At 47.1% G+C, this 27,226-nt stretch overlaps 1 protein-coding gene and 1 long non-coding RNA gene across 2 annotated transcripts in view; one reads left to right on the top strand and one right to left on the bottom strand.

The window, feature by feature from the left end:
• Window positions 1-27,226, bottom strand: part of LOC134936654 (uncharacterized) — a 63,570-nt gene that overhangs the window by 6,015 nt on the left and 30,329 nt on the right. The window lies entirely within an intron of this gene.
• Window positions 1,345-7,326, top strand: SFTPC (surfactant protein C). The gene is made up of 5 exons (XM_063930337.1): window positions 1,345-1,418; window positions 1,990-2,145; window positions 3,495-3,614; window positions 3,871-3,978; window positions 6,360-7,326. The coding sequence occupies exons 1-5, from the start codon at window positions 1,380-1,382 to the stop codon at window positions 6,471-6,473; spliced, it is 537 nt and encodes a 178-aa protein (XP_063786407.1). The 5' UTR covers window positions 1,345-1,379; the 3' UTR covers window positions 6,474-7,326.

Genomic DNA, 27,226 nt, shown 5'->3' with positions numbered 1-27,226 from the left:
TGGTACTTTATCTCTGTCCACTTTATCTCTCTCCAAGGCTTAGTACATGGTACAGTTTCCTCATTGAAATTCACCCTTCCAGAGAAACCATGAAGATGGCATTAATCAGTTGGACATCTGTATGGTGAGAAGAATAGGAAGAGATTGAAGCACATATAGACGCTTGGGGAAGGATATAACTTATCTTCATCTATTGTAAGTCACCATGCCGCTTCATAAGAAAGGAACAGCACCAATCTTCTCTCATATATTAAGTACTATTTCTAGTCTAGAGAGGGTTTCATGGAACCATTGATTCATCCCATTGTTCTTTCCTATGTTGTCTGTGTGTGGATTAATAACGGGTGTGGGTTGATAGATAGACAGTGTCTACGAACCTTTGTTTTGCAGTGCATGCTGAGACTTCTAGTTCTACAACTGAAGAAGTACAAGTTATCAACCTCGCTTATACATTAATAGCTGGTAAGTGGACAATGACGTGAGCTATGGCAAGTAGTGCTCTGCATTATGGGGGTCATTCCGAGTTGTTCGCTCTGTATTTTTTTTCGCATCGCAGCGATTTTCCGCTTAGTGCGCATGCGCAATGTCCGCAGTGCGACTGCGCCAAGTAAATTTGCTATGCAGTTAGGAATTTTACTCACGGCTTTTTCATCGTTCTGGTGATCGTAGTGTGATTGACAGGAAGTGGGTGTTACTGGGCGGAAACTGGCCGTTTTATGGGTGTGTGCGGAAAAACGCTACCGTTTCTGGGAAAAACGCGGGAGTGGCTGGAGAAACAGAGGAGTGTCTGGGCGAACGCTGGGTGTGTTTGTGACGTCAAACCAGGAACGACAAGCAGTGAAATGATCGCAGATGCCGAGTAAGTCTGGAGCTACTCAGAAACTGCTACGAGGTGTGTAATCGCAATATTGCGAATACGTCGTTCGCAATTTTAAGAAGCTAAGATTCACTCCCAGTAGGCGGCGGCTTAGCGTGAGTAAATCTGCTAAAAGCAGCTTGCGAGCGAACAACTCGGAATGAGGGCCAATAGCTCCACAAAAAAAGGAAAACAGATTGCCTGTATCTACTGCATATTAAAAGCAGGCAAATAGTTATGAAAGGAATGCTCTGCAGGCTGACTGGGATGCTCTGCAGGCTGACTGCTGGCTAGGCATTAGCAAAGTAATGATTTGCAAATCTCTGGCAGAAAATGTTTTACTGAGACCTCTTCATGTTATAAGTGTCCCTGATCCTTAAATATTCTTAGTGTATGTGTAAACACTCAGTACGGAGTCTTAGGAGCCCTTCACAGTAATTACGTGATTCAGGTGCAGGTATATATATCGGAGCTGCTCTGTAATACACATACTGCATGCTGATATCAGAGAGAACTCACAGCCATGGACCAGAGCAAGAGTGTGCTGCTGGACACCCCACCTGTGAGTAATGGAGGGCAGGTCTGGCAACTTGTGGCTCTACTACAAGCCCCAGCATGCTCTGCCAAGTGATAGCTATCAGGGTATGGTGGGGCTTGTAGTTACCAACACCTGGAGAGACACAGGTTGTCCAGGCTGATGTAGAAGCTTAGCCAGCCACAAAGACCAATCAGCAGAGCTATATGATGGGAAACAGAGTGATAATTCAGTTTCTCTGGGTGGCTGGGAAGGGGTTAATTCAGTTGTTGCGCTGCTAAATTCATTCTAGAGATAAGGGCATAATTAGTAATTTGTGGACTCCATAGCAACATTTGAAAGAGCCCCTTTTACTGCTCAATGCCCCAAAAAATCAGGTGGTGGCATATTCTTCTGTTAATTCCCTGGTAGAGAGATCTTCTCCTGATCTCATGGTAGAGAGATCCTCTGCTGATCCCATGGTAGAGAGATCCTCTCCTGATCTAACTGTAAAGAGACCATTTGCTGACACTATGACAGATAGATCCCCTGCGGATCCCTTGGTAAAGTGATATTTGGTAAGGTTTCTCATTCACCCAGCTTTCTATCCTTGTACTAGGTGTACTCAGAGCTGCTGCCTCTCCCCCGTATCCCATGTCTTGGCGGTGGTCTTAAGAAGCTTCTGTGCGTGGTACTGGTGGTGGTGGTACTGGTTGTGGTTCTCCTTGGGGTGCTCTTGATGGGACTGCATTTGAGCCAGAAACACACGGAGACGGTAAGAATCCTCATAAATCAGCATATTGCAGTTATATTTTTAACAATTTTCAATACTAAGCAACTTGTGATATCCACAGGTAAATGCCTGGAGTGGAGTCACCAATGGAGCAAAATGAACATAACCGTTCTATTGCTTTCTGATGGAAACTTAGCTGTATATAAATGTGTTTTTATCTTGTGAGCTACAGATTTCCCCTGATATACAGTATCAATGGCATATGAGAATACAGCAACCAGCTAGAATCCCCAGCCCGTCACTTGTACAGCCCTTGGCAGACAGCTTCCACCCCAGTTAGCAGTACAGCAGTGTGGCAGCTCTCTGCTAACATAGGGTCTGACTCATTACGGATCGCTATTGAGGCTGAGATCGCGATGGTCACACATCTGCTATTGCTAAAATTCACATATGAGGAGCCGCCCGGGAAGGAGAAAAGTTCTCCACCAATGCTTTCTCAAAGATGCGTATGCGGATTCGCAAAGCATATGCCAAAAGTTAACACCATCGACATTTGCGGCTGACCCCAGCATACTCAAATCGATGAGAATACAGTTGCATTGGGCCCCATGTTTTTGAATGCAGTGTTCGCATATGACGTCAGATACACGCCATGAAAACGGCCACGACGTGCCTGTGTTTTCCCAACCACTCCCCACAAACGCCATGTTACCACCCACGAATGGTCACTTCCTGTCAAATGAAGTGCGTAATCTTTATAATTAGGCTGGATGCGCAGTGCGTTCACAGTGTATGTGCAGTCTGCCAATAATCGCTCACTGCGTACAATCTTATATTTGCAATCGGTAGTGAATCAGTTAGTTATCCCCTAGTGATGCAGAGCTGCTGCTATAGCAGAGGCCCTGCCAGCTCCCTGACACAACCTTTCTGATAATTACAAACATACAGGAAAATGATTCCTGCCAAAAGCTCTTGCATTCTTGTGCATTCCACATTCTAAACTGAGCACAAAAACGTGAGTAAATCCAAATAAACGTATCAGTTACATTCTCTGCGAAACAAAACCATCATTTAAGGTCACAGATTGCCCCCTTGAAACACACACACACACATACACTCCTTGGGGCAGACATGACCCACGGGGCCAAGTTCACAGCAGGCTCCGCCTCTCGCACACCTTCTCCTTCAGGTACACCAACGTACTTTATGCATTATCACGTATTTAACATACAAATCAGCTTATACATGTTATTGTGCTGTTGTATTGGGTGACCACATTCATGTGTGCATTTTTGTAGCAAATGTGTTCACATGCGATCACACTCCCGATAACACAGGTTGTACATAGTATGGATTCTCTTCTCCCCTGATCAGTGTCTCTGCACTCATAGATTTTCCAGATGTCCCTGCATGACAGAGAAGATACTGGGCTGCGAGCTGGTGGGGTTGCGACCTTTCACCTGGACACAGGCATCAATACTTCAGCCAGTGTTGTCTATGACTACAGCAAGGTATTGACTGGGACTGAGCGTGACATGATATTTGCCAGTAGTGGCCCAAATGGAAATCTGTGGAAAGATTTTGTAAGGGCGACCGTGTAACACCCAAGTGTGAAAAAAACATATACAGTGACGCTTTCAAAATGGATTGGACGGGCCCATAGCAACCCCTACCCCGGCAACCATGGCAGCTACACCTAAGATTGGCAGATGAGAATTCAATGAAGTATTGACATGAAATGTAAATGTTTATATCCTCTCTATATAGCTGCTGATCTGCATGCGCCCACGTCCCGGACACGCGTGTTACATCACACATATGGAACCAGAACGCATACAAAGTCTTCAGAGTATTGCAGAAAATGTGCTGAGCAAGGTGAGATATCTATCTATCTATCTATCTATCTATCTATCTATCTATCTATCTATCTATCTATCTATCTACTGGCTGGCTGGCTGTCTGCTGTTTATTAAAGCTATATAAGCCCCTTTCTCTGGTGAAAATGAGTTGTTAGGAATTAGGGCTTTCCCCTACCTACTAAAGGGTCACCAGTGAAACCCCCTTCCAGAAGAATTCTAAGGGTCTATTTACTATGACTTGGAGATAAAGTACCAACCAATCAGCTCCTAACTGCCATGTCACAGGCTAGGTTTGACAAATGACAGTTAGGAGGTGATTGGCTGGTACTTTATCTCCATCCACTTTATCACCATCCAAAGCTTAGTAAATACACCCCTAAAGTGAGTTAAGTTTCTCTGGTGATAGCTTCCCCATGCCTATTTAAGAGGGATCCTCTTCTTTCTCTTGCCACCTCAGAATGGCGATAACAGGGGAATCACACAGAAAAGAAAAAAAAATGTTTTATTAAAATAATACATTTAAAAGAAAATAAATAAATAAATGACATACAGATTTATGTTTTTAATTTTTTATTTATTTTACTTTCAATTTGAAACAAAAGTGAAACTTGGCCCAAATCCTGGCTTCTAGTCCACTGTGCGCTGTGAAAGCCATTTTAATTAGTAACTTTCGGCAACAATTAATTTTCTATAATCATAATCCCTGCCACACCTTCATAAATAAACCATTCAGACATGACTGGTCAGCATTGGTTGACACATGGAACTTGACCCTAAGACAACGGTCCTGAAGTACCCCCAACAGGTCATGTTTTCAAGATTTCTATCTGTGAAAACAGGTGAGATAATTACTGACCCAACAAAATAGATTTACTCAATAAATCTAGAAAACATGACTTGGTAGGAGTACACATCACCGAGCTCTGCCTTTAGCAAGGAAAGCACCCAGATCTTACTGTGTCCGGCAGCACACCACACTACAGTACCGTGAAGAAACGCAAAAGAAACTACCGCTCCCAGAAGCCCTTGCTGCTGGACAGCAAGGGCTGCTAGAAACTGTAGTTTCTCTTGAGTTTCTTTTCTTCACAGTACTGTACACACAAAATAAACTACTAAACTACCGCTCCCAGAAGTCATTGCCGACGGATTGCAGACAGACTACTGCTGGTAGCGGTAGTTTATTTTATTTTTAGATTATTCACAGTACTGTAGTACACACTGCCTGCTCTGCAAGTCTCTTCCTGGTGCACAAGGGGCATTAAGGTAATATTTTGGCCAGAAATTAATATGTAAGGGTCACTACAAGGGTGGGTATAATATGTATGGGGCATTACAATAGTGGACATAATGTGTATGGGGCATTACAATAGTGGGCATAATGTGTATGGGGCAATGCTATGGTGGGCATAATGTGTATGGGGCATTACTACGGTGGTCATAATGTCTATGGGGCATTACAATAGTGGACATAATGTGTATGGGGCATTACAATAGTGGGCATAATGTGTATGGGGCAATACTATGGTGGTCATAATGTGTATGGGGCATTACTATGGTGGGCTTAATGTATATGGGGCATTACAATAGTGGACGTAATGTGTATGGGGCATTACAACAGTGGGCATAATGTGTATGGGGCAATAATACGGTGGGCATAATGTGTATGGGGCATTACAATAGTAGGAATAATGTGTATGGGGCATTACAACAGTGGGCATAATATGTATGGGGCACTACTACGGTGGGCATAATGTGTAAGGCACACTACAATGGTGGGCACACGTATGGAACATGTAGTGTATGTGTAAGGATGACAGTGTATAATAAACACCATGGGGACTGGAGATGTCTCTTGTACCCCCTGCTTGAGAGTTTCACACCCCATGAGGTACATTTACCCCTGACTAACAACCCCTTCTGTAGTATGTAGACTGCAAAAGCTAAAGTATACGTATGTAGTGTCCCTATACGTGATAGGAGTTGCAGAATCGTGTAATGGGAATATTTTGTGGGCTTGTCCCTAAATTCTCTATTTTGCAAATATAATACCTATCCTATGGTAAATAATTTGTTAGATAAACTCTCTTAAAATGTGTATCTAACATCTTTACTGCAGCATCTCCATCTCTGTTGGGCAGTTGTGTGCTGTCTACAATTAGAACCCGGCACCTTTTTCTAAAGCCATTAGGCCAGCGACAAGCATCATACACTTTACATAAGAAAGGAAATAGACCCTCTGGTTCTATTGTGCACACAGAACCCCTAAAAGAGAACCACAGTGGATTAATCCTTTAGTACATAGAGTAGCCTGGCCGTGCTTATTATAATAGTATGTCTGCACTACATTGTCTTCCTGTTTCATCACTCCATCCCATATATTCCATCTCCCTTATCCAGGTTGGATCTGAGGCTGCCAGACAGAGTGACCCCCTTAAGCTGGTGAGCGACCCTTCTCTGCTGGGCATTACCATCCGTGTGCTGTGCGGGGATCTGCCTGTGTACTGGACTTAATGGACTCTCCCGTTGCTGTCACACAGGCATCCAGTGTAAAGTTTGACCATGATATGTGTCCTACGTACAGTACTCCTCTACCTGCCCTTCCCAGACACTGCCATACTATGTAACCTACATGTACAGCCTCTATACCTGGCATGCCAACATATCGTCATACCATGTTATCTACATATTTGGGCACACTCTGCCAGCATTCTACCTGTTATTTCCAGGTACTAAACGACTGCTGACGAAGCCTAGAACACACATATACTGTAAATGCAAGGCCAGCCATTTGTACAATCATTATGCCCAATGTCATTTCCCTTCTACAATAGATAGCCCTGTATCTGCTAACTACACACATACAAACAACATATTGTTACCACCACACAGGGAGGCTGAAATGGGAGCAGAGGAAAACAGAGCAGGTAACTGCATCTTGATAAAAACCATCTTGCTCTGCCGGTTGGGCCGATGTAAAATGTGCTGGGATGTTGAGATTGAGAGGGGGCGTGTCCATACCACAATCCACACCAACCAATCCAATGGTCACATTTATTAGTCTGAATACACCGGGCTGGCAAACACTGACACCTGATTGGTTACTACAGTACCATTTTATAAATACAGCCATTGTACTGCTGGATCTGTCACATCTGATGTACATCATTCAACTGCCCATCATTTAATTTCCTCTCACTTCTATGTATCCCGTCTCCTCTTTATTCTGTTATTGTCCCATGAGATTTGCTAACCTCCTCATGCTGCATTCATGCCTGTACATTTAATGTCTTTCTCCTAATGTCTGAATGTTCTTATGGAAACCTGTCAAGTTTTTTTTAAATAAAACTTTCAGCATTCAACATGTGCTCATAGTGGGAGACTCGTATATGTAAGTGTGTGTGTGTGTGTGTGTGTGTGTGTGTGTGTGTGTGTGTGTGTGTGTGTGTGTGTGTGTGTGTGTGTGTGTGTGCTGCCCTGTTGTGTGAGCTGGGTGTTCGGGTACAGCACCAACAACTTGATGGCTACAAGGGCCTTCAAGATACTGGCAAGGATCCAATACCAGGGGTGGCATGGCCACACATGGGTGTGTGGCTATGTTCTGTCCAAAGCGCACAGATGAAGTGGGGCCCAACAAAATGCACAGAGGTGGAACAGCATCGCCATTTTGCTCCCGGGCCTGGGACACTTAAGACAGGGAGGCCTGAAGGAAGGATGGGTGGGTGGGGGGGGGGGGGGGGGGGGGGGGTGCATATATCAGATTGTGCATAGCTCCCAACATGACCCATTCCAGGAGGGCCAAAATGCTTCTGAATATATGATTGGTGTTACCTGTGTTGACTAGTTAATTGATAATAAAGGTATTTTAATACAAGTGATGGCAATCATAAATTAAGAGGGAAGTTCAGATAGAGAGCACTTTGTCCCTGGAATGGGTACATGTTGGATGGTATGGATTGTTTATATTACATTTAAACCAATGGTGTATCCTACTTGATACTCCCGAAAATAAAAAAGGGGTGTGGTTTTGTTGGAATGGGCGTGGTTTCGCATAAAGGGGCGTGGCATTGCAGGAAAAGACTACCTTATACCCCAGTTTTGCAACCTGCACGCCCATACGTTGGCCACCACAGGAAAGAAAAATAATCCTGATTCATGCCCCTTACATTATTTGTTATTTTTCCTCCTTATAGTAATGCCCAGTATACATTATGCCACATACTGCAATGGCCCTTAGACATTATGCCGCACACAATAATGCACATGACACAATATGCACACACTGTAATGCCCCCGACACATTATGCCACACACCGTAATGCCTGTGACACATTATGCCACACACCGTAATGCCTGTGACACATTATGACAGGAATCGCAATGCCCGTTATACATTATGCTACACACTGCAATGCCCCTGATACATTATAGCACATACAATGTCTGTGACACATTATGACACACACCGCAATGTCCGTGATACATTATGCCGCACACTGCAATGCCCGATACATTATAGCACATACAATGCCTGTGACACATTATGCCACACACTGCAATGACCTTGAGACATTATACCACAATGCCCGTGATATAGTATACCATACACCGTAATGCCTGTGACACATACCGCAATGCCCTGCCCGTTATACCCTATGCCAAACACCGCAATGCCAGTTATGTATTATGCCACACTGCAATGACCCTGAGACATTATACCACATACCACAATGCCCGTGATATAGTATACCACACACCGTAATGCCTGACACATTATGACACACACCGCAATGTCCGTGATACATTATGCCACACACTGCAATGACCCTGAGACATTATACCACATATCACAATGCCCGCGATATAGTATACCATACACCGTAATGCCTGTGACACATTATGACACACACCGCAATGTCCGTGATACATTATGCCACACACCGTAATGCCCATTACACATTAAGTCCTACAGTAAGGCTTCTAATTACTTTTCAATTACCTGCTCGTTGTCAGGGGTTTCATGCATTGGGTGTCATGCTCGTTGCCAGGGGTTTCATGCTCTTGGTTCTATGCACGGTGCCAGGGGTTTTCATGCTCAGGGTGTCATGCTCGTTGCCAGGGGTTTCATGCACTGGGTGTCATGCTCGTTGCCAGGTGTTTCATGCACTGGGTGTCATGCTCGTTGCCAGGTGTTTCATGCACTGGGTGTCATGCACTGGGTGTCATGGGTGTCAGGAGGTAGTCCTTGTTGCTAGGGCTGTGCTCCCAGTGCCACATATGTCCCCAGTGCCAGATATTCCCCCACGGTGCCAGGTACTCACATGCCCCAGTGCCAAATATAGCCCCCCCCCATGTGCCAGGTACACATATACCCCCCCAGTGCCACATATTCCCCCAGTGCCATATATTCCCCCCCAGTGCCAGATATTCCCCCAGTGCCAGATATTCCCCCCCAGTGCCATATATGCCCCCAGTGCCAGATATTCCCCCCCAGTGCCATATATGCCCCCAGTGCCAGTTATCCCCCCCCCCAGTGCCATATATGCCCCAGTGCCAGATATTCCCCCCCCCCCCGTGCCGCTGCTGCTTTTTGGAGGGACACGGAGGGCACAGCTCGCCTCTCCTGTGTCCCTCCTGCTGCATCATCTCCGGCGGCCGCGGGTCTAATAGGGGGAAGTGCCGGTTCGTGAGCCAATTAGAGCCCACGGACGGCACTTCCCCCTATTAGACCCGCGGCCGCCGGAGATGATGCAGGAGGGACACAGGGAGGTGCGCTGTGCCCTCCGTGTCCCTCCAACAAGCGGCGGAGGGAAGGAGACCGCAGACTGACAAGCGGACGCTCGTCCGCATGTCAGTCTGCTGTAAATCAGTGGCAGTAGTTACGCCACTGGGTGAATGGCATCATTGTAGCCCCGCCCTCTTGCTTTGCAATGCGCTAATGTGGGCATTGCATAGCAGAGGGTGTGGCTGCTTTGACACAATTGCGTATCCACGCCCCCGGATCACCCCTTTTTCATAGACCCCCCTTTTTCATAGCTGCGCTCTCTGTTCAGTCGACCTGGCTCAGTCTGAATGTCAACAAGCCTGTGGTGTATATTAGATTTAAACTAATAGTTTAATAATACCTGGGTACTGTTTATAGCTCCACATAATTGATAAACAACTATTTTATAAAGGTTTCTTGTAGTGGAACAAAAACAAATTAAACAACCTTAAAACACACATAAAAAATAAAAATAAGAATTTACTCACCGGTAATTCTATTTCTCGTAGTCCGTAGTGGATGCTGGGAACTCCGTAAGGACCATGGGGAATAGACGGGCTCCGCAGGAGACTGGGCACTCTAAAGAAAAGATTAGGTACTATCTGGTGTGCACTGGCTCCTCCCTCTATGCCCCTCCTCCAGACCTCAGTTAGGGAAACTGTGCCCGGACGAGCTGACATTACAAGGAAAGGAAACGTGAATCCAGGGTAAGACTCATACCAGCCACACCAATCACACCGTACAACTTGTAATAACCTTACCCAGTTAACAGTATGAACAACAACTGAGCCTAACTCAACGGATGGCTCATAACAATAACCCTTATTTAAGCAATAACTATATACACGTATTGCAGAAAGTCCGCACTTGGGACGGGCGCCCAGCATCCACTACGGACTACGAGAAATAGAATTACCGGTGAGTAAATTCTTATTTTCTCTGACGTCCTAGTGGATGCTGGGAACTCCGTAAGGACCATGGGGATTATACCAAAGCTCCCAAACGGGCGGGAGAGTGCGGATGACTCTGCAGCACCGAATGAGCAAACACAAGGTCCTCCTCAGCCAGGGTATCAAACTTGTAGAACTTTGCAAATGTGTTTGAACCCGACCAAGTAGCCGCTCGGCAAAGCTGTAAAGCCGAGACCCCTCGGGCAGCCGCCCAAGAAGAGCCCACCTTCCTTGTGGAATGGGCTTTTACTGATTTTGGATGCGGCAATCCAGCCGCAGAATGAGCTAGCTGAATCGTGCTACAGATCCGGCGCGCAATAGTTTGCTTTGAAGCAGGAGCACCCAGCTTGTTGGGTGCATGCAGGATAAACAGCGAGTCAGTCTTCCTGACTCCAGCCGTTCTGGAAAGATATATTTTCAAAGCCCTGACTACGTCCAGTAACTTGGAGTCCTCCAAGTCCCGAGTAGCCGCAGGCACCACAATAGGTTGGTTCAAATGAAACGATGATACCACCTTTGGGAGAAATTGGGGACGAGTCCTCAATTCTGCCCTGTCCATATGGAAGATCAGATATGGGCTTTTACATGACAAAGCCGCCAATTCCGACACACGCCTAGCCGATGCTAAGGCCAACAGCATGACCACTTTCCATGTGAGATACTTTAGTTCCACGGTCCTAAGTGGCTCAAACCAGTGGGATTTCAGGAAATCCAACACAACATTAAGATCCCAGGGTGCCACTGGTGGCACAAAAGGGGGCTGAATATGCAGCACTCCCTTAACAAACGTCTGAACCTCAGGCAGTGAAGCCAGTTCTTTTTGAAAGAAAATGGATAGGGCCGAAATCTGGACCTTTATGGACCCCAATTTTAGGCCCATAGTCACCCTTGACTGTAGGAAGTGCAGGAAACGACCCAGCTGGAATTCCTCTGTAGTGGCCTTCCTGGCCTCACACCAAGCAACATATTTTCGCCATATACGGTGATAATGCTTTGCTGTCACGTCTTTCCTAGCCTTTATCAGAGTAGGAATAACTTCATCCGGAATGCCTTTTTCAGCTAGGATCCGGCGTTCAACCGCCATGCCGTCAAACGCAGCCGCGGTAAGTCTTGGAACAGACAGGGCCCTTGTTGCAGCAGGTCCTGTCTGAGAGGCAGAGGCCATGGGTCCTTTGTGCGCATTTCTTGCAGTTACAAAGTCCTTCTTGGCCAATCCGGAACAATGAGTATTGTTCTTATTCCTCTCTTTCTTACTATTCTCAGTACCTTGGGTATGAGAGGAAGAGGAGTAAACACATATACCGACTGGTACACCCACGGTGTCACTAGGGCGTCCACAGCTATCGCCTGAGGGTCCCTTGACCTGGCGCAATCCACCTGTGGCAGTTCCCATCGCTTTGCGATCTGTGTGAAGACTTCTTGATGAAGTCCCCACTCTCCCGGGTGGAGGTCGTGTCTGCTGAGGAAGTCTGCTTCCCAGTAGTCCACTCCCGGAATGAACACTGCTGACAGTGCTTGCACGTGATTCTCCGCCCACCGAAGAATCTTTGTGGCTTCCGCCATTGCCATCCTGCTTCTTGTGCCGCCCTGGAGGTTTATATGGGCGACCGCCGTGATGTTGTCTGACTGAATCAGTACTGGCCGGTTTCGAAGCAGGGGCTCTGCTTGACTCAGGGCGTTGTAAATGGCCCTTAGTTCCAGTATATTTATGTGTAGAGAAGTCTCCAGACTTGACCACAGCCCTTGGAAGTTTCTTCCCTGAGTGACTGCCCCCCATCCTCGGAGGCTTGCATCCGTGGTCACCAGGACCCAGTCCTGTATGCCGAACCTGCGGCCCTCGAGAAGGTGAGCACTCTGCAGCCACCACAGAAGAGACACCCTGGCCCTTGGGGACAGGGTGATCAGCCGATGCATCTGAAGATGCGATCCGGACCACTTGTCCAACAGATCCCAATGAAAGATCCTCGCATGGAACCTGCCGAAGGGAATGGCTTCGTATGAAGCCACCATCTTTCCCAGGACTCGCGTGCAGTGATGCACCGATACCTGTTTTGGTTTCAGGAGGTCCCTGACCAGAGATGCTAATTCCTGGGCCTTCTCCACCGGGAGAAACACCTTCTTCTGTTCTGTGTCCAGAATCATGCCCAGGAAAAGCAGACGCGTCGTAGGAATCAGCTGCGACTTTGGAACATCCAAAATCCAGCCGTGCTGTTGCAACACTTCCTGAGAGAGTGCTACGCTGATCAACAACTGCTCCCTGGACCTCGCCTTTATGAGGAGATCGTCCAAGTACGGGATAATTATAACTCCCTTCTGCCGAAGGAGTATCATCATTTCGGCCATTACCTTGGTAAATATTCTCGGTGCCGTGGACAGGCCAAACGGCAACGTCTGGAACTGGTAATGACAGTCCTGTACCACAAACCTGATATACTCCTGGTGAGGTGGGTAAATGGGGACGTGCAAGTAAGCATCTTTGATGTCCAGCGACACCATAAAATCCCCCTCTTCCAGGCTTGCAATAACCGCTCTGAGCGATTCCATTTTGAACTTGAATTTCTTTATATAAGTGTTCAAGGATTTTAAATTCAGAATGGGTCTCACCGAACCGTCCGGTTTCGGTACCACAAACATTGTGGAATAGTAACCCCTTCCCTGTTGAAGGAGGGGGACCCTGACAATCACTTGCTGGAGGTACAGCTTGTGAATTGCCGCCAGTACTACCTCCCTTTCCATGGGGGAAGCTGGCAAGGCTGATTTGAGGTAACGGCGGGGGAAAGTCGCTTCGAATTCCAGCTTGTATCCCTGAGATACAATTTGTATAGCCCAGAGATCCACCTGTGAGCGAACCCACTGGTTGCTGAAGTTTCGGAGACGCGCCCCCACCGCATCTGGCTCCGCCTGTGGAGCCCCAACGTCATGCGGTGGACTTAGTGGAAACAGGGGAGGACTTTTGTTCCTGGGAACTGGCTGCATGGTGCAGCTTCTTACCTCTACCCCTGCCTCTGGCAAGAAAGGATGCGCCCCTGACCCTCTTGCCTTTTTGGGAACGAAAGGACTGCATTTGATAATACGATGCTTTCTTAGGCTGTGAGGAAACCTGAGGCAAGAAAGTCGACTTTCCAGCTGTCGCTGTAGACACGAGGTCCGACAGACCGTCCCCAAACAATTCCTCACCCTTATAAGGCAAAATCTCAATGTGTTTTTTAGAGATGAGCGGGTTCGGTTTCTCTGAATCCGAACCCGCCCGAACTTCATGGTTTTTTTCACGGGTCCGAGCAGACTCGGATCCTCCCGCCTTGCTAGGTTAACCCGAGCGCGCCCGAACGTCATCATGACGCTGTCGGATTCTCGCGAGACTCGGATTCTATATAAGGAGCCGCGCGTCGCCGCCATTTTCACACGTGCATTGAGATTGATAGGGAGAGGACGTGGCTGGCGTCCTCTCCATTTAGATTAGAAGAGAGAGAGAGAGAGATTGACCTGATTTACTGGAGCTTAGGAGTACTGTAGAAGTGTAGAGAGTGCAGAGTTTACTAGTGACTGACCACAGTGACCACCAGACAGTGCAGTTTTGTTTTATTTAATATATCCGTTCTCTGCCTGAAAAAAACGATACACACAGTGACTCAGTCACATACCATATCTGTGTGCACTGCTCAGCCCAGTGTGCTGCATCATCTATGTATATATATCTGACTGTGCTCAGCTCACACAGCTTATAATTGTGGGGGAGACTGGGGAGCACTGCAGTGCCAGTTATAGGTTATAGCAGGAGCCAGGAGTACATATTATATTAAAATTAAACAGTGCACACTTTTGCTGCAGGAGTGCCACTGCCAGTGTGACTGACCAGTGACCTGACCACACTGACCACCAGTATAGTTAGTAGTATACTATATTGTGATTGCCTGAAAAAGTTAAACACTCGTCGTGTGACTTCACTTGTGTGGTGTTTTTTTTTTTATTCTATAAAAAACTCATTCTGCTGACAGACAGTGTCCAGCAGGTCCGTCATTATATAATATATACCTGTCCGGCTGCAGTAGTGATATATATATATTTTTTATATCATTATTTATCATCCAGTCGCAGCAGACACAGTACGGTAGTTCACGGCTGTAGCTACCTCTGTGTCGGCACTCGGCAGTCCATCCATAATTGTACACCACCTACCCGTGGTTTTTTTTTCTTTCTTCTTTATACATACATACTACTACATCTCTTTATCAACCAGTCTATATTAGCAGCAGACACAGTACAGTACGGTAGTTCACGGCTGTAGCTACCTCTGTGTCGGCACTCGGCAGTCCGTCCATAATTGTATACCACCTACCCGAGGTTTTTTTTTCTTTCTTCTTTATACATACATACTACTACATCTCTTTATCAACCAGTCTATATTAGCAGCAGACACAGTACAGTACGGTAGTCCACGGCTGTAGCTACCTCTGTGTCGGCACTCGGCAGTCCGTCCATAATTGTATACCACCTACCCGTGGTTTTTTTTTCTTTCTTCTTTATACATACATACTACTACATCTCTTTATCAACCAGTCTATATTAGCAGCAGACACAGTACAGTACGGTAGTCCACGGCTGTAGCTACCTCTGTGTCGGCACTCGGCAGTCCGTCCATAATTGTATACCACCTACCCGTGGTTTTTTTTTCTTTCTTCTTTATACTGTGACAAGAACACTGGGATAGTGTTTGAGGGCAGGTATATTTGTCCCAGGTTCTTGTCTTACATGTTTTAGAAAATGTTAACTTCTAGGAAAAATGCTTTTTGTTTTGTCTGAACCTTTTCAGTTTGCTGTAAAAGCTGGGTAAAGGCTCTGAGAGAGAGATAAGGCGAGTTCTAGACATTGGGCCCAGTTCGGGTCTTTGGCCTCACAGAGGGCTAATCAGGGTTTCAGCTGTGTAAGAGTGATATAGTGCTTCTAACCTGATTAGTATGGGCAGACTGCCTGGGAAGGCTGCAGGATCTGTGTGTGAGAGACACGCTTTCTGATGCAAGTGAGCTATACAGTATGTACTGAAGAACTCTGTGTTTTGTTTAGTGACAGTTAGGAATATCTTATGTTTAGTTAGTGCCGGACAGGCAAGGTATTTTTATTTTGGGGTTTGTTTTATTTTCTGTTTCAATAAAACTGGCCGGGGTCAGTTGTACCAGAAACTGGACTTGTGTTGTTCCTCAGCTGCTGCGTGCTGCCATATTCCCCAGGAAAAGGCACCTTGCACCCCTACAGTGTTACAACTTGGTGGAGAATGCGAGCAGGCCGTTCTGCGCATAAGTGAAAGCAGCAGCTTTGTGAGGCCTGCAGAAAACGGTGGTTTATGCAGATACAGCCCAGTGTGAAGTTACTGAGACTCACCCCTGAGGGTTTGATATATGTCCTGGGTGAAAGCAGCTACAAAGCCGCCTGAAAAATCTGTTGACATGGAGGATCTGCTTAAAGCCTTGCTGCAAGCTACAGCGGCTCAGCAGGAGGCCAACCGACAGCAGCAGGTGGCAATGGAGGAAAATATAAGACAGCAGCAGGTGGCAATGGAGGAAAATAAGAGACAACAGCAGGCAGTTGTTGATGAACTTTACAGGCAACAGCGTCAGGATAGAGAGGCCTTAGCAGAAGTGGTGCAGAGACTTGCAGCTCGGGTTGGAGATGTGGCCGTCAGTGCTCCAACCAGCTCTAGTTCTATACGAGCCAGTCACTTCCTGCAGAAAATGACAGAGGCTGATGATGTGGAGGCCTATCTGACCACGTTTGAAAGGACTGCCGAGCGTGAGAACTGGCCGAAAGCACAGTGGGCCAGTCTGCTGGCACCTTTCCTGTCAGGTGAGCCCCAAAAAGCTTACTTTGATTTAAGCCCTGCTGAGGCTCGGGACTATGATAAACTAAAGACTGAGATCCTGACCCGCCTGGGAGTCACGCTGTCAGTACGAGCACAACGGGTGCACCGTTGGCTGTACGCCATGGAGAAGCCTCCGCGCTCCCAGATGCACGACCTTATTCAGCTAACAAAAAAATGGCTACACCCAGAGACATTAACTGGTCCCCAGATGGTGGAAAGAGTCGTCATGGACCGCTACTTGAGATCTTTGCCCATGGTCCTGCGCAAGTGGGTGAGCCATGGGAACCCGGGTACTGCTGACCAATTAGTGGACATGGTAGAGAGGTATTTGGCAGCAGAGGAACTACTGATGACCACCCAGCAACCCATAGATCCTCGACAGCGCCCTTCAGTAAAGACTGGTAAGACTGTTCCGTGGGAAAACGTTGCTGGGCGGTTAAGAGAACGCAAGGCTGGAGAGACTGTAAACACTGGCCCTGGAAACAGGCCAATGGGGCTAGAACGGTCTATGCTGCCCAAATGGGTTGATAATCGTGTGGTTAAATGTTTTAGGTGTGGTATGCCAGGTCATGTTATTGCCAATTGCCCAGTCACGCAAGAACCCATGCAATGTGATGCTGCCTTTGAATGTCGCAGAATGTCTTTCTTTGCTAGGTTAGCCTGTACTGTGGTACCTTCACCTGAGCTGGAAAAACAAATGTGTGATGTGTTCTTAGAAGGTAACCGGGTAGAGGCCTTGCTAGATTCAGGAAGTTTAGTTACCCTCGTGAAAGCTGGGTTAGTGAACCCCTTAAAGGTCCAGCAAATACCTATTGGGGTAACTTGCATACATGGGGATACCCAACATTATGCCACTGCTGAGGTGAATATAGAAACTTGTTGTGGGTCAGCAATGATTAAAGTGGGACTGGTCCCTACCTTGGTGCATGAGGCCATAATAGGGAGGGATTTTCCTCATTTTTGGAAACTGTGGGAATCACGGTTATCAACAGATGTGAGAAGTAAAAAGCCAGTTGATAATACCGGTGATTTTATGGATGTACGTGGGTCTTCGGAACTTTCTGGCCCTTTGCCTTTTGCTAGTTTGGCTGGGGAAGTGACAGATGGGGAGTCCAGTGAGGACCCTCTTGCCGGGAACAGAGACATAGTAGTTAGAACTGAAAGCGTGCCTGACCTGGAGGTAAAGAAGGATCTGTTTGCGTCTGAACAGTTAAAGGATCCTACCTTAATAAAGGCTAGAGAGAATGTTAAGATTGTTAATGGGGAACCTGTGGTACCAGGTGACAGGGTTACGTATCCCCACATGGCCATCTGTAATGAGCTCTTGTACCACATTGTCAAAAGGGGTGAGGATGTGGTGGAACAGCTGGTAGTTCCCCAGCCTTATCGGAGAACGGTACTAGATTTAGCTCATAGTCACGTTACCGCAGGACATTTAGGGGCAGAAAAAACTACTGAAAGAGTTTTACAAAGGTTCTTTTGGCCAGGGGTTTATAAAGAAGTGTCTGAATATTGTTCTTCCTGTCCTGAATGCCAGTATCATGCCCCTAGACCCCATTTCAGGAGCCCACTAGTTCCCATGCCTATTATAGAGGTCCCGTTTGACAGAATAGCCATGGATCTCGTGGGGCCCTTGTTAAAGTCTGCTCGGGGCCATCAGTATATCCTGGTAATTATGGACTATGCCACTCGATATCCTGAGGCTGTCCCTTTACGCACTATCACAACCAAGGCGATAGCTAGGGAGCTGGTGCAGGTATTTAGTAGAGTGGGAATACCAAAAGAAATTTTGACTGACCAAGGTACTCCATTTATGTCAAGGATCATGAAAGAATTGTGCAAGTTATTTAAGGTCACTCACCTCAGGACGTCCATCTACCATCCCCAAACAGACGGGTTGGTGGAAAGGTTTAATAAAACATTAAAAAGTATGTTAAAAAAGGTTGTTGAGAGAGATGGGAAAAACTGGGATTGTTTGTTGCCCTACTTGTTAATGGCCATCAGAGAAGTTCCTCAGTCCTCTACGGGGTTTTCTCCATTTGATTTGTTGTATGGTAGACACCCCAGAGGGCTGTTGGATATTGCCAAAGAGACGTGGGAAGGACAGCCCACTCCTTATAGAAGCGTTATTGAGCATGTAACACAAATGCAGGATAGGATTGCAGCCGTGGTACCTGTTGTCAGAGAGCACATGGAACAGGCCCAAAGTGCTCAACAGAGGGTCTATAACCGGAGTGCCAAGATACGGGAATTTGCTCCTGGAGATAGAGTTCTTGTTTTGGTACCCACTGTGGAAAGCAAATTCCTAGCTAAATGGCAGGGTCCATTTGAGATTAGGGAAAAAGTGAATGAGGTTAATTACAAAGTATACCAGCCGGGAAAGAGAAAACCCGAACAGATCTACCATGTTAACTTAATCAAACCCTGGAAAGATAGGTTGTCTCTGTCAGCGGAGCCTTGCCCTTCGGTGTCTTCACCCCGGTTGCTTCCCGCAGTGAAGGTGTCAGAGACATTATCAGCTGATCAGAACAATCAGGTTAAAGAATTTCTCATCCAAAATAGGGAGGTATTTTCAGAGCTGCCTGGCCGAACGACCATAATAAAACATGACATTGTCACAGAACCAGGGGTCAGGGTTCATTTAAAGCCATATAGGATTCCTGAAGCTCAGCGAGAAGCTATTTCTAAGGAAGTTAAAACCATGTTAGAACTTGGAGTCATAGAGGAGTCTAACAGTGAGTGGTCCAGTCCCATAGTGCTCATCCCGAAGCCCGACGGTAGCATACGCTTCTGTAATGACTTTCGTAAGTTAAATGAGGTGTCCAAGTTTGACGCATACCCCATGCCCCGTGTGGATGAGCTTGTAGAAAGGCTGGGAACAGCCAGGTTTCTCACCACATTGGACCTGACCAAAGGTTACTGGCAAATACCTTTATCTGATAGCGCCAAAGAAAAAACAGCCTTTTCGGTTCCGGAGGGGCTGTACCAGTATAAGATGTTACCCTTTGGGTTGCATGGGGCTCCAGCAACCTTTCAACGGGCGATGGATAAAATTTTGAGGCCCCATAGAAAATATGCAGCTGCCTATTTGGATGATGTGGTAATTCACAGTACAGACTGGGGGTCCCATTTGGTTAAAGTACAAGCAGTACTGGACTCAATCAGAGAGGCAGGGTTAACTGCTAACCCAAAGAAGTGCTGCCTCGCAATGGAGGAGGTCAAATACTTGGGCTTCACCATAGGCAGAGGTCTGATTAGGCCCCAATTGAATAAAGTTGATGCTATTCAAAACTGGCCTCGTCCAGTGAATAAAAAACAGGTAAGGGCTTTTTTGGGAATTACTGGGTACTATAGACGGTTTATTCCTAATTTTGCGACCACAGCGGTGCCGTTGTCAGACCTTACCAAAGGGAAGCAGTCAAATGTGGTGAAATGGAACCCTGATGCAGAAAAGGCGTTCCAAGCGTTAAAAGTGGCTTTGTGTTCACAACCGGTGTTGATAACACCAGATTTTTCAAAAGAATTTGTGGTACAGACAGATGCCTCAGAGGTAGGGATAGGTGCTGTGCTGTCCCAAACCAGAGATGGGGACGAACACCCTATCATTTATTTGAGTAGGAAACTCAATGAGCATGAAAAAAGGTATGCCATTGTGGAAAAGGAGGCTTTGGCCATTAAGTGGGCACTAGATACCTTGAGATATTACCTCTTGGGTAGACAATTCAGACTAGTGACAGACCATGCCCCTTTAAAATGGATGTATGTAAATAGAGGCAAGAATGCTCGTGTAACTAGATGGTTTCTAGCGTTGCAGGACTTTAAGTTTACTGTCGAACATAGACCGGGAACACAATTGGCCAACGCAGATGCATTGTCTCGCATCTTCTGTTTGGGGGCTACAAGTGTTCCGGCCCCTAGGTCGAAACAGGGGAGGGGGATATGTGACAAGAACACTGGGATAGTGTTTGAGGGCAGGTATATTTGTCCCAGGTTCTTGTCTTACATGTTTGAGAAAATGTTAACTTCTAGGAAAAATGCTTTTTGTTTTGTCTGAACCTTTTCAGTTTGCTGTAAAAGCTGGGTAAAGGCTCTGAGAGAGAGATAAGGCGAGTTCTAGACATTGGGCCCAGTTCGGGTCTTTGGCCTCACAGAGGGCTAATCAGGGTTTCAGCTGTGTAAGAGTGATATAGTGCTTCTAACCTGATTAGTATGGGCAGACTGCCTGGGAAGGCTGCAGGATCTGTGTGTGAGAGACACGCTTTCTGATGCAAGTGAGCTATACAGTATGTACTGAAGAACTCTGTGTTTTGTTTAGTGACAGTTAGGAATATCTTATGTTTAGTTAGTGCCGGACAGGCAAGGTATTTTTAATTTGGGGTTTGTTTTATTTTCTGTTTCAATAAAACTGGCCGGGGTCAGTTGTACCAGAAACTGGACTTGTGTTGTTCCTCAGCTGCTGCGTGCTGCCATATTCCCCAGGAAAAGGCACCTTGCACCCCTACAGTGTTACAATACATACATACTACTACATCTCTTTATCAACCAGTCTATATTAGCAGCAGACACAGTACAGTACGGTAGTTCACGGCTGTAGCTACCTCTGTGTCGGCACTCGGCAGTCCGTCCATAATTGTATACCACCTACCCGTGGTTTTTTTTCTTTCTTCTTTATACATACATACTACTACATCTCTTTATCAACCAGTCTATATTAGCAGCAGACACAGTACAGTACGGTAGTCCACGGCTGTAGCTACCTCTGTGTCGGCACTCGGCAGTCCGTCCATAATTGTATACTAGTATCCATCCATCTCCATTGTTTACCTGAGGTGCCTTTTAGTTGTGCCTATTAAAATATGGAGAACAAAAATGTTGAGGTTCAAAAATTAGGGAAAGATAAAGATCCACTTCCACCTCGTGCTGAAGCTGCTGCCACTAGTCATGGCCGAGACGATGAAATGCCAGCAACGTCGTCTGCCAAGGCCGATGCCCAATGTCATAGTACAGAGCATGTCAAATCCAAAACACCAAATATCAGTAAAAAAAGGACTCCAAAACCTAAAATAAAATTGTCGGAGGAGAAGCGTAAACTTGCCAATATGCCATTTACCACACGGAGTGGCAAGGAACGGCTGAGGCCCTGGCCTATGTTCATGGCTAGTGGTTCAGCTTCACATGAGGATGGAGGCACTCAGCCTCTCGCTAGAAAAATGAAAAGACTCAAGCTGGCAAAAGCAGTAGCACCGCAAAGAACTGTGCGTTCTTCGAAATCCCAAATCCACAAGGAGAGTCCAATTGTGTCGGTTGCGATGCCTGACCTTCCCAACACTGGACGTGAAGAGCATGCGCCTTCCACCATTTGCACGCCCCCTGCAAGTGCTGGAAGGAGCACCCGCAGTCCAGTTCCTGATAGTCAGATTGAAGATGTCAGTGTTGAAGTACACCAGGATGAGGAGGATATGGGTGTTGCTGGCGCTGGGGAGGAAATTGACCAGGAGGATTCTGATTGTGAGGTGGTTTGTTTAAGACAGGCACCCGGGGAGACACCTGTTGTCCGTGGGAGGAATATGGCCGTTGACATGCCTGGTGAAAATACCAAAAAAATCAGCTCTTCGGTGTGGAACTATTTCAACAGAAATGCGGACAACAGGTGTCAAGCCGTGTGTTCCCTTTGTCAAGCTGTAATAAGTAGGGGTAAGGACGTTAACCACCTCGGAACATCCTCCCTTATACGTCACCTGCAGCGCATTCATAATAAGTCAGTGACAAGTTCAAAAACTTTGGGTGACAGCGGAAGCAGTCCACTGACCAGTAAATCCCTTCCTCTTGTAACCAAGCTCACGCAAACCACCCCACCAACTCCCTCAGTGTCAATTTCCTCCTTCCCCAGGAATGCCAATAGTCCTGCAGGCCATGTCACTGGCAATTCTGATGATTCCTCTCCTGCCTGGGATTCCTCCGATGCATCCTTGCGTGTAACGCCTACTGCTGCTGGCGCTGCTGTTGTTGCTGCTGGGAGTCGATGGTCATCCCAGAGGGGAAGTCGTAAGACCACTTTTACTACTTCCACCAAGCAATTGACTGTCCAACAGTCCTTTGCGAGGAAGATGAAATATCACAGCAGTCATCCTACTGCAAAGCGGATAACTGAGGCCTTGGCATCCTGGGTGGTGAGAAACGTGGTTCCGGTATCCATCATTACTGCAGAGCCAACTAGAGACTTGTTGGAGGTACTGTGTCCCCGGTACCAAATACCATCTAGGTTCCATTTCTCTAGGCAGGCGATACCGAAAATGTACACAGACCTCAGAAAAAGAGTCACCAGTGTCCTAAAAAATGCAGCTGTACCCAATGTCCACTTAACCACGGACATGTGGACAAGTGGAGCAGGGCAGGGTCAGGACTATATGACTGTGACAGCCCACTGGGTAGATGTATGGACTCCCGCCGCAAGAACAGCAGCGGCGGCACCAGTAGCAGCATCTCGCAAACGCCAACTCTTTCCTAGGCAGGCTACGCTTTGTATCACCGCTTTCCAGAATACGCACACAGCTGAAAACCTCTTACGGCAACTGAGGAAGATCATCGCGGAATGGCTTACCCCAATTGGACTCTCCTGTGGATTTGTGGCATCGGACAACGCCAGCAATATTGTGTGTGCATTAAATATGGGCAAATTCCAGCACGTCCCATGTTTTGCACATACCTTGAATTTGGTGGTGCAGAATTATTTAAAAAACGACAGGGGCGTGCAAGAGATGCTGTCGGTGGCCAGAAGAATTGCGGGACACTTTCGGCGTACAGGCACCACGTACAGAAGACTGGAGCACCACCAAAAACTACTGAACCTGCCCTGCCATCATCTGAAGCAAGAAGTGGTAACGAGGTGGAATTCAACCCTCTATATGCTTCAGAGGTTGGAGGAGCAGCAAAAGGCCATTCAAGCCTATACAATTGAGCACGATATAGGAGGTGGAATGCACCTGTCTCAAGCGCAGTGGAGAATGATTTCAACGTTGTGCAAGGTTCTGCTGCCCTTTGAACTTGCCACACGTGAAGTCAGTTCAGACACTGCCAGCCTGAGTCAGGTCATTCCCCTCATCAGGCTTTTGCAGAAGAAGCTGGAGACATTGAAGGAGGAGCTAACACGGAGCGATTCCGCTAGGCATGTGGGACTTGTGGATGGAGCCCCTAATTCGCTTAACAAGGATTCACGGGTGGTCAATCTGTTGAAATCAGAGCACTACATTTTGGCCACCATGCTCGATCCTAGATTTAAAGCCTACCTTGGATCTCTCTTTCCGGCAGACACAAGTCTGCTGGGGTTGAAAGACCTGCTGGTGAGAAAATTGTCAAGTCAAGCGGAACGCGACCTGTCAACATCTCCTCCTTCACATTCTCCCGCAACTGGGGGTGCGAGGAAAAGGCTCAGAATTCCGAGCCCACCCGCTGGCGGTGATGCAGGGCAGTCTGGAGCGACTGCTGATGCTGACATCTGGTCCGGACTGAAGGACCTGACAACGATTACGGACATGTCGTCTACTGTCACTGCATATGATTCTCTCCCCATTGAAAGAATGGTGGAGGATTATATGAGTGACCGCATCCAAGTAGGCACGTCACACAGTCCATACTTATACTGGCAGGAAAAAGAGGCAATTTGGAGGCCCTTGCACAAACTGGCTTTATTCTACCTAAGTTGCCCTCCCACAAGTGTGTACTCCGAAAGAGTGTTTAGTGCCGCCGCTCACCTTGTCAGCAATCGGCGTACGAGGTTACATCCAGAAAATGTGGAGAAGATGATGTTCATTAAAATGAATTATAATCAATTCCTCCGCGGAGACATTGACCAGCAGCAATTGCCTCCACAAAGTACACATGGAGCTGAGATGGTGGATTCCAGTGGGGACGAATTGATAATCTGTGAGGAGGGGGATGTACACGGTGATATATCGGAGGATGATGATGAGGTGGACATCTTGCCTCTGTAGAGCCAGTTTGTGCAAGGAGAGATTAATTGCTTCTTTTTTGGGGGGGGTCCAAACCAACCCGTCATATCAGTCACAGTCGTGTGGCAGACCCTGTCACTGAAATGATGGGTTGGTTAAAGTGTGCATGTCCTGTTTTGTTTATACAACATAAGGGTGGGTGGGAGGGCCCAAGGACAATTCCATCTTGCACCTCTTTTTTCTTTTATTTTTCTTTGCGTCATGTGCTGTTTGGGGAGAGTTTTTTGGAAGGGACATCCTGCGTGACACTGCAGTGCCACTCCTAAATGGGCCCGGTGTTTGTGTCGGCCACTAGGGTCGCTTATCTTACTCACACAGTCAGCTACCTCATTGCGCCTCTTTTTTTCTTTACGTCATGTGCTGTTTGGGGAGGGTTTTTTGGAAGGGCCATCCTGCGTGACACTGCAGTGCCACTCCTAAATGGGCCCGGTGTTTGTGTCGGCCACTAGGGTCGCTTATCTTACTCACACAGTCAGCTACCTCATTGCGCCTCTTTTTTTCTTTGCGTCATGTGCTGTTTGGGGAGGGTTTTTTGGAAGGGCCATCCTGCGTGACACTGCAGTGCCACTCCTAAATGGGCCCGGTGTTTGTGTCGGCCACTAGGGTCGCTTATCTTACTCACACAGTCAGCTACCTCATTGCGCCTCTTTTTTTCTTTGCGTCATGTGCTGTTTGGGGAGGGTTTTTTGGAAGGGCCATCCTGCGTGACACTGCAGTGCCACTCCTAGATGGGCCCGGTGTTTGTGTCGGCCACTAGGGTCGCTAATCTTACTCACACAGCTACCTCATTGCGCCTCTTTTTTTCTTTGCGTCATGTGCTGTTTGGGGAGGGTTTTTTGGAAGGGACATCCTGCGTGACACTGCAGTGCCACTCCTAAATGGGCCCGGTGTTTGTGTCGGCCACTACGGTCGCTAATCTTACTCACACAGCTACCTCATTGCGCCTCTTTTTTTCTTTGCGTCATGTGCTGTTTGGGGAGGGTTTTTTGGAAGGGACATCCTACGTGACACTGCAGTGCCACTCCTAGATGGGCCCGGTGTTTGTGTCGGCCACTAGGGTCGCTAATCTTACTCACACAGCTACCTCATTGCGCCTCTTTTTTTCTTTGCGTCATGTGCTGTTTGGGGAGGGTTTTTTGGAAGGGACATCCTGCGTGACACTGCAGTGCCACTCCTAAATGGGCCCGGTGTTTGTGTCGGCCACTAGGGTCGCTAATCTTACTCACACAGCTACCTCATTGCGCCTCTTTTTTTCTTTGCGTCATGTGCTGTTTGGGGAGGGTTTTTTGGAAGGGACATCCTGCGTGACACTGCAGTGCCACTCCTAGATGGGCCAGGTGTTTGTGTCGGCCACTAGGGTCGCTTAGCTTAGTCATCCAGCGACCTCGGTGCAAATTTTAGGACTAAAAATAATATTGTGAGGTGTGAGGTATTCAGAATAGACTGAAAATGAGTGGAAATTATGGTTTTTGAGGTTAATAATAATATGGGATCAAAATGACCCCCAAATTCTATGATTTAAGCTGTTTTTTAGGGTTTTTTGAAAAAAACACCCGAATCCAAAACACACCCGAATCCGACAAAAAAAATTCGGTGAGGTTTTGCCAAAACGCGGTCGAACCCAAAACACGGCCGCGGAACCGAACCCAAAACCAAAACACAAAACCCGAAAAATTTCAGGCGCTCATCACTAGTGTTTTTTAGAATCAGCATCTCCTGTCCATTGCCGAGTCCATAAGACCCTCCTGGCAGAAATGGACATAGCATTAATTCTAGAGCCCAGCAGGCAAATGTCCCTCTGAGCATCCCGCATATATAAGACGACGTCTTTGATATGGCCCAGGGTTAGCAAAACAGTATCTCTGTCGAGGGAATCTATGTCGTCTAACAGAGTATCTGTCCACGCTGCTACAGCACTACACATCCAGGCTGAAGCAATAGCAGGTCTCAGTAGAGTACCAGAGTGTGTATACACTGACTTCAGGATAGCTTCCTGCTTTCTATCCGCAGGCTCCTTTAGGGCGGCCGTATCCTGAGACGGCAGGGCCACCTTTTTAGATAAGCGTGTCAGTGCCTTGTCCACCCTAGGGGATGTTTCCCAACGTAACCTGTCCGTTGGCGGGAAAGGGTACGCCATCAGTAACCTCTTAGAAATCACTAATTTCTTATCAGGGGAACTCCATGCTTCTTCACACAATTCATTTAATTCATCAGATGGGGGAAAAGTCACTGGCTGCTTTTTCTCCCCAAACATATAAACCCTCTTGGTATTAACAGGGTTAATCTCAGAAATGTGTAATACATCTTTCATTGCAATAATCATGTATCAGATGGCCTTGGTGATTTTAGACTGTAAATGTGCCTCATCATCGTCGACACTGGAGTCGGACTCCGTGTCGACATCTGTGTCAACCATCTGAGATAGAGGGCGTTTATGAGCCCCTGACGGTTTCTGAGTCGCCTGGGCAGGCGCGGGCTGATACCCCGGCTGTCCCAAGGCTGCTGCGTCATCAAACCTTTTATGTAAGGAGTTTACATTGTCATTTAAGACCTTCCACATATCCATCCAATCAGGTGTAGGCCACGACGGGGGCGACACCACACTTATCTGCCCTTGCTCCGCCTCCACGTAACCTTCCTCATCAAACATGTCGACACAGCCATACCGACACACCGCACACACACAGGGA

This window comes from Pseudophryne corroboree, chromosome 6 (genome assembly GCF_028390025.1).
Source record: "Pseudophryne corroboree isolate aPseCor3 chromosome 6, aPseCor3.hap2, whole genome shotgun sequence".
NCBI lineage: Eukaryota > Metazoa > Chordata > Amphibia > Anura > Myobatrachidae > Pseudophryne > Pseudophryne corroboree.
This window is presented reverse-complemented; position numbering and strand designations above follow the sequence as displayed.

Bases quoted from the DNA above. Each gene is read 5' to 3' on its own strand.
- SFTPC (XM_063930337.1), top strand. From the start codon at position 1,380: ATGGACCAGAGCAAGAGTGTGCTGCTGGACACCCCACCT. The intron at 1,419-1,989 runs GTGAGTAATGGA...TCCTTGTACTAG, and splicing joins TGCTGCTGGACACCCCACCT to GTGTACTCAGAGCTGCTGCC. The intron at 3,979-6,359 runs GTGAGATATCTA...TCCCTTATCCAG, and splicing joins CAGAAAATGTGCTGAGCAAG to GTTGGATCTGAGGCTGCCAG.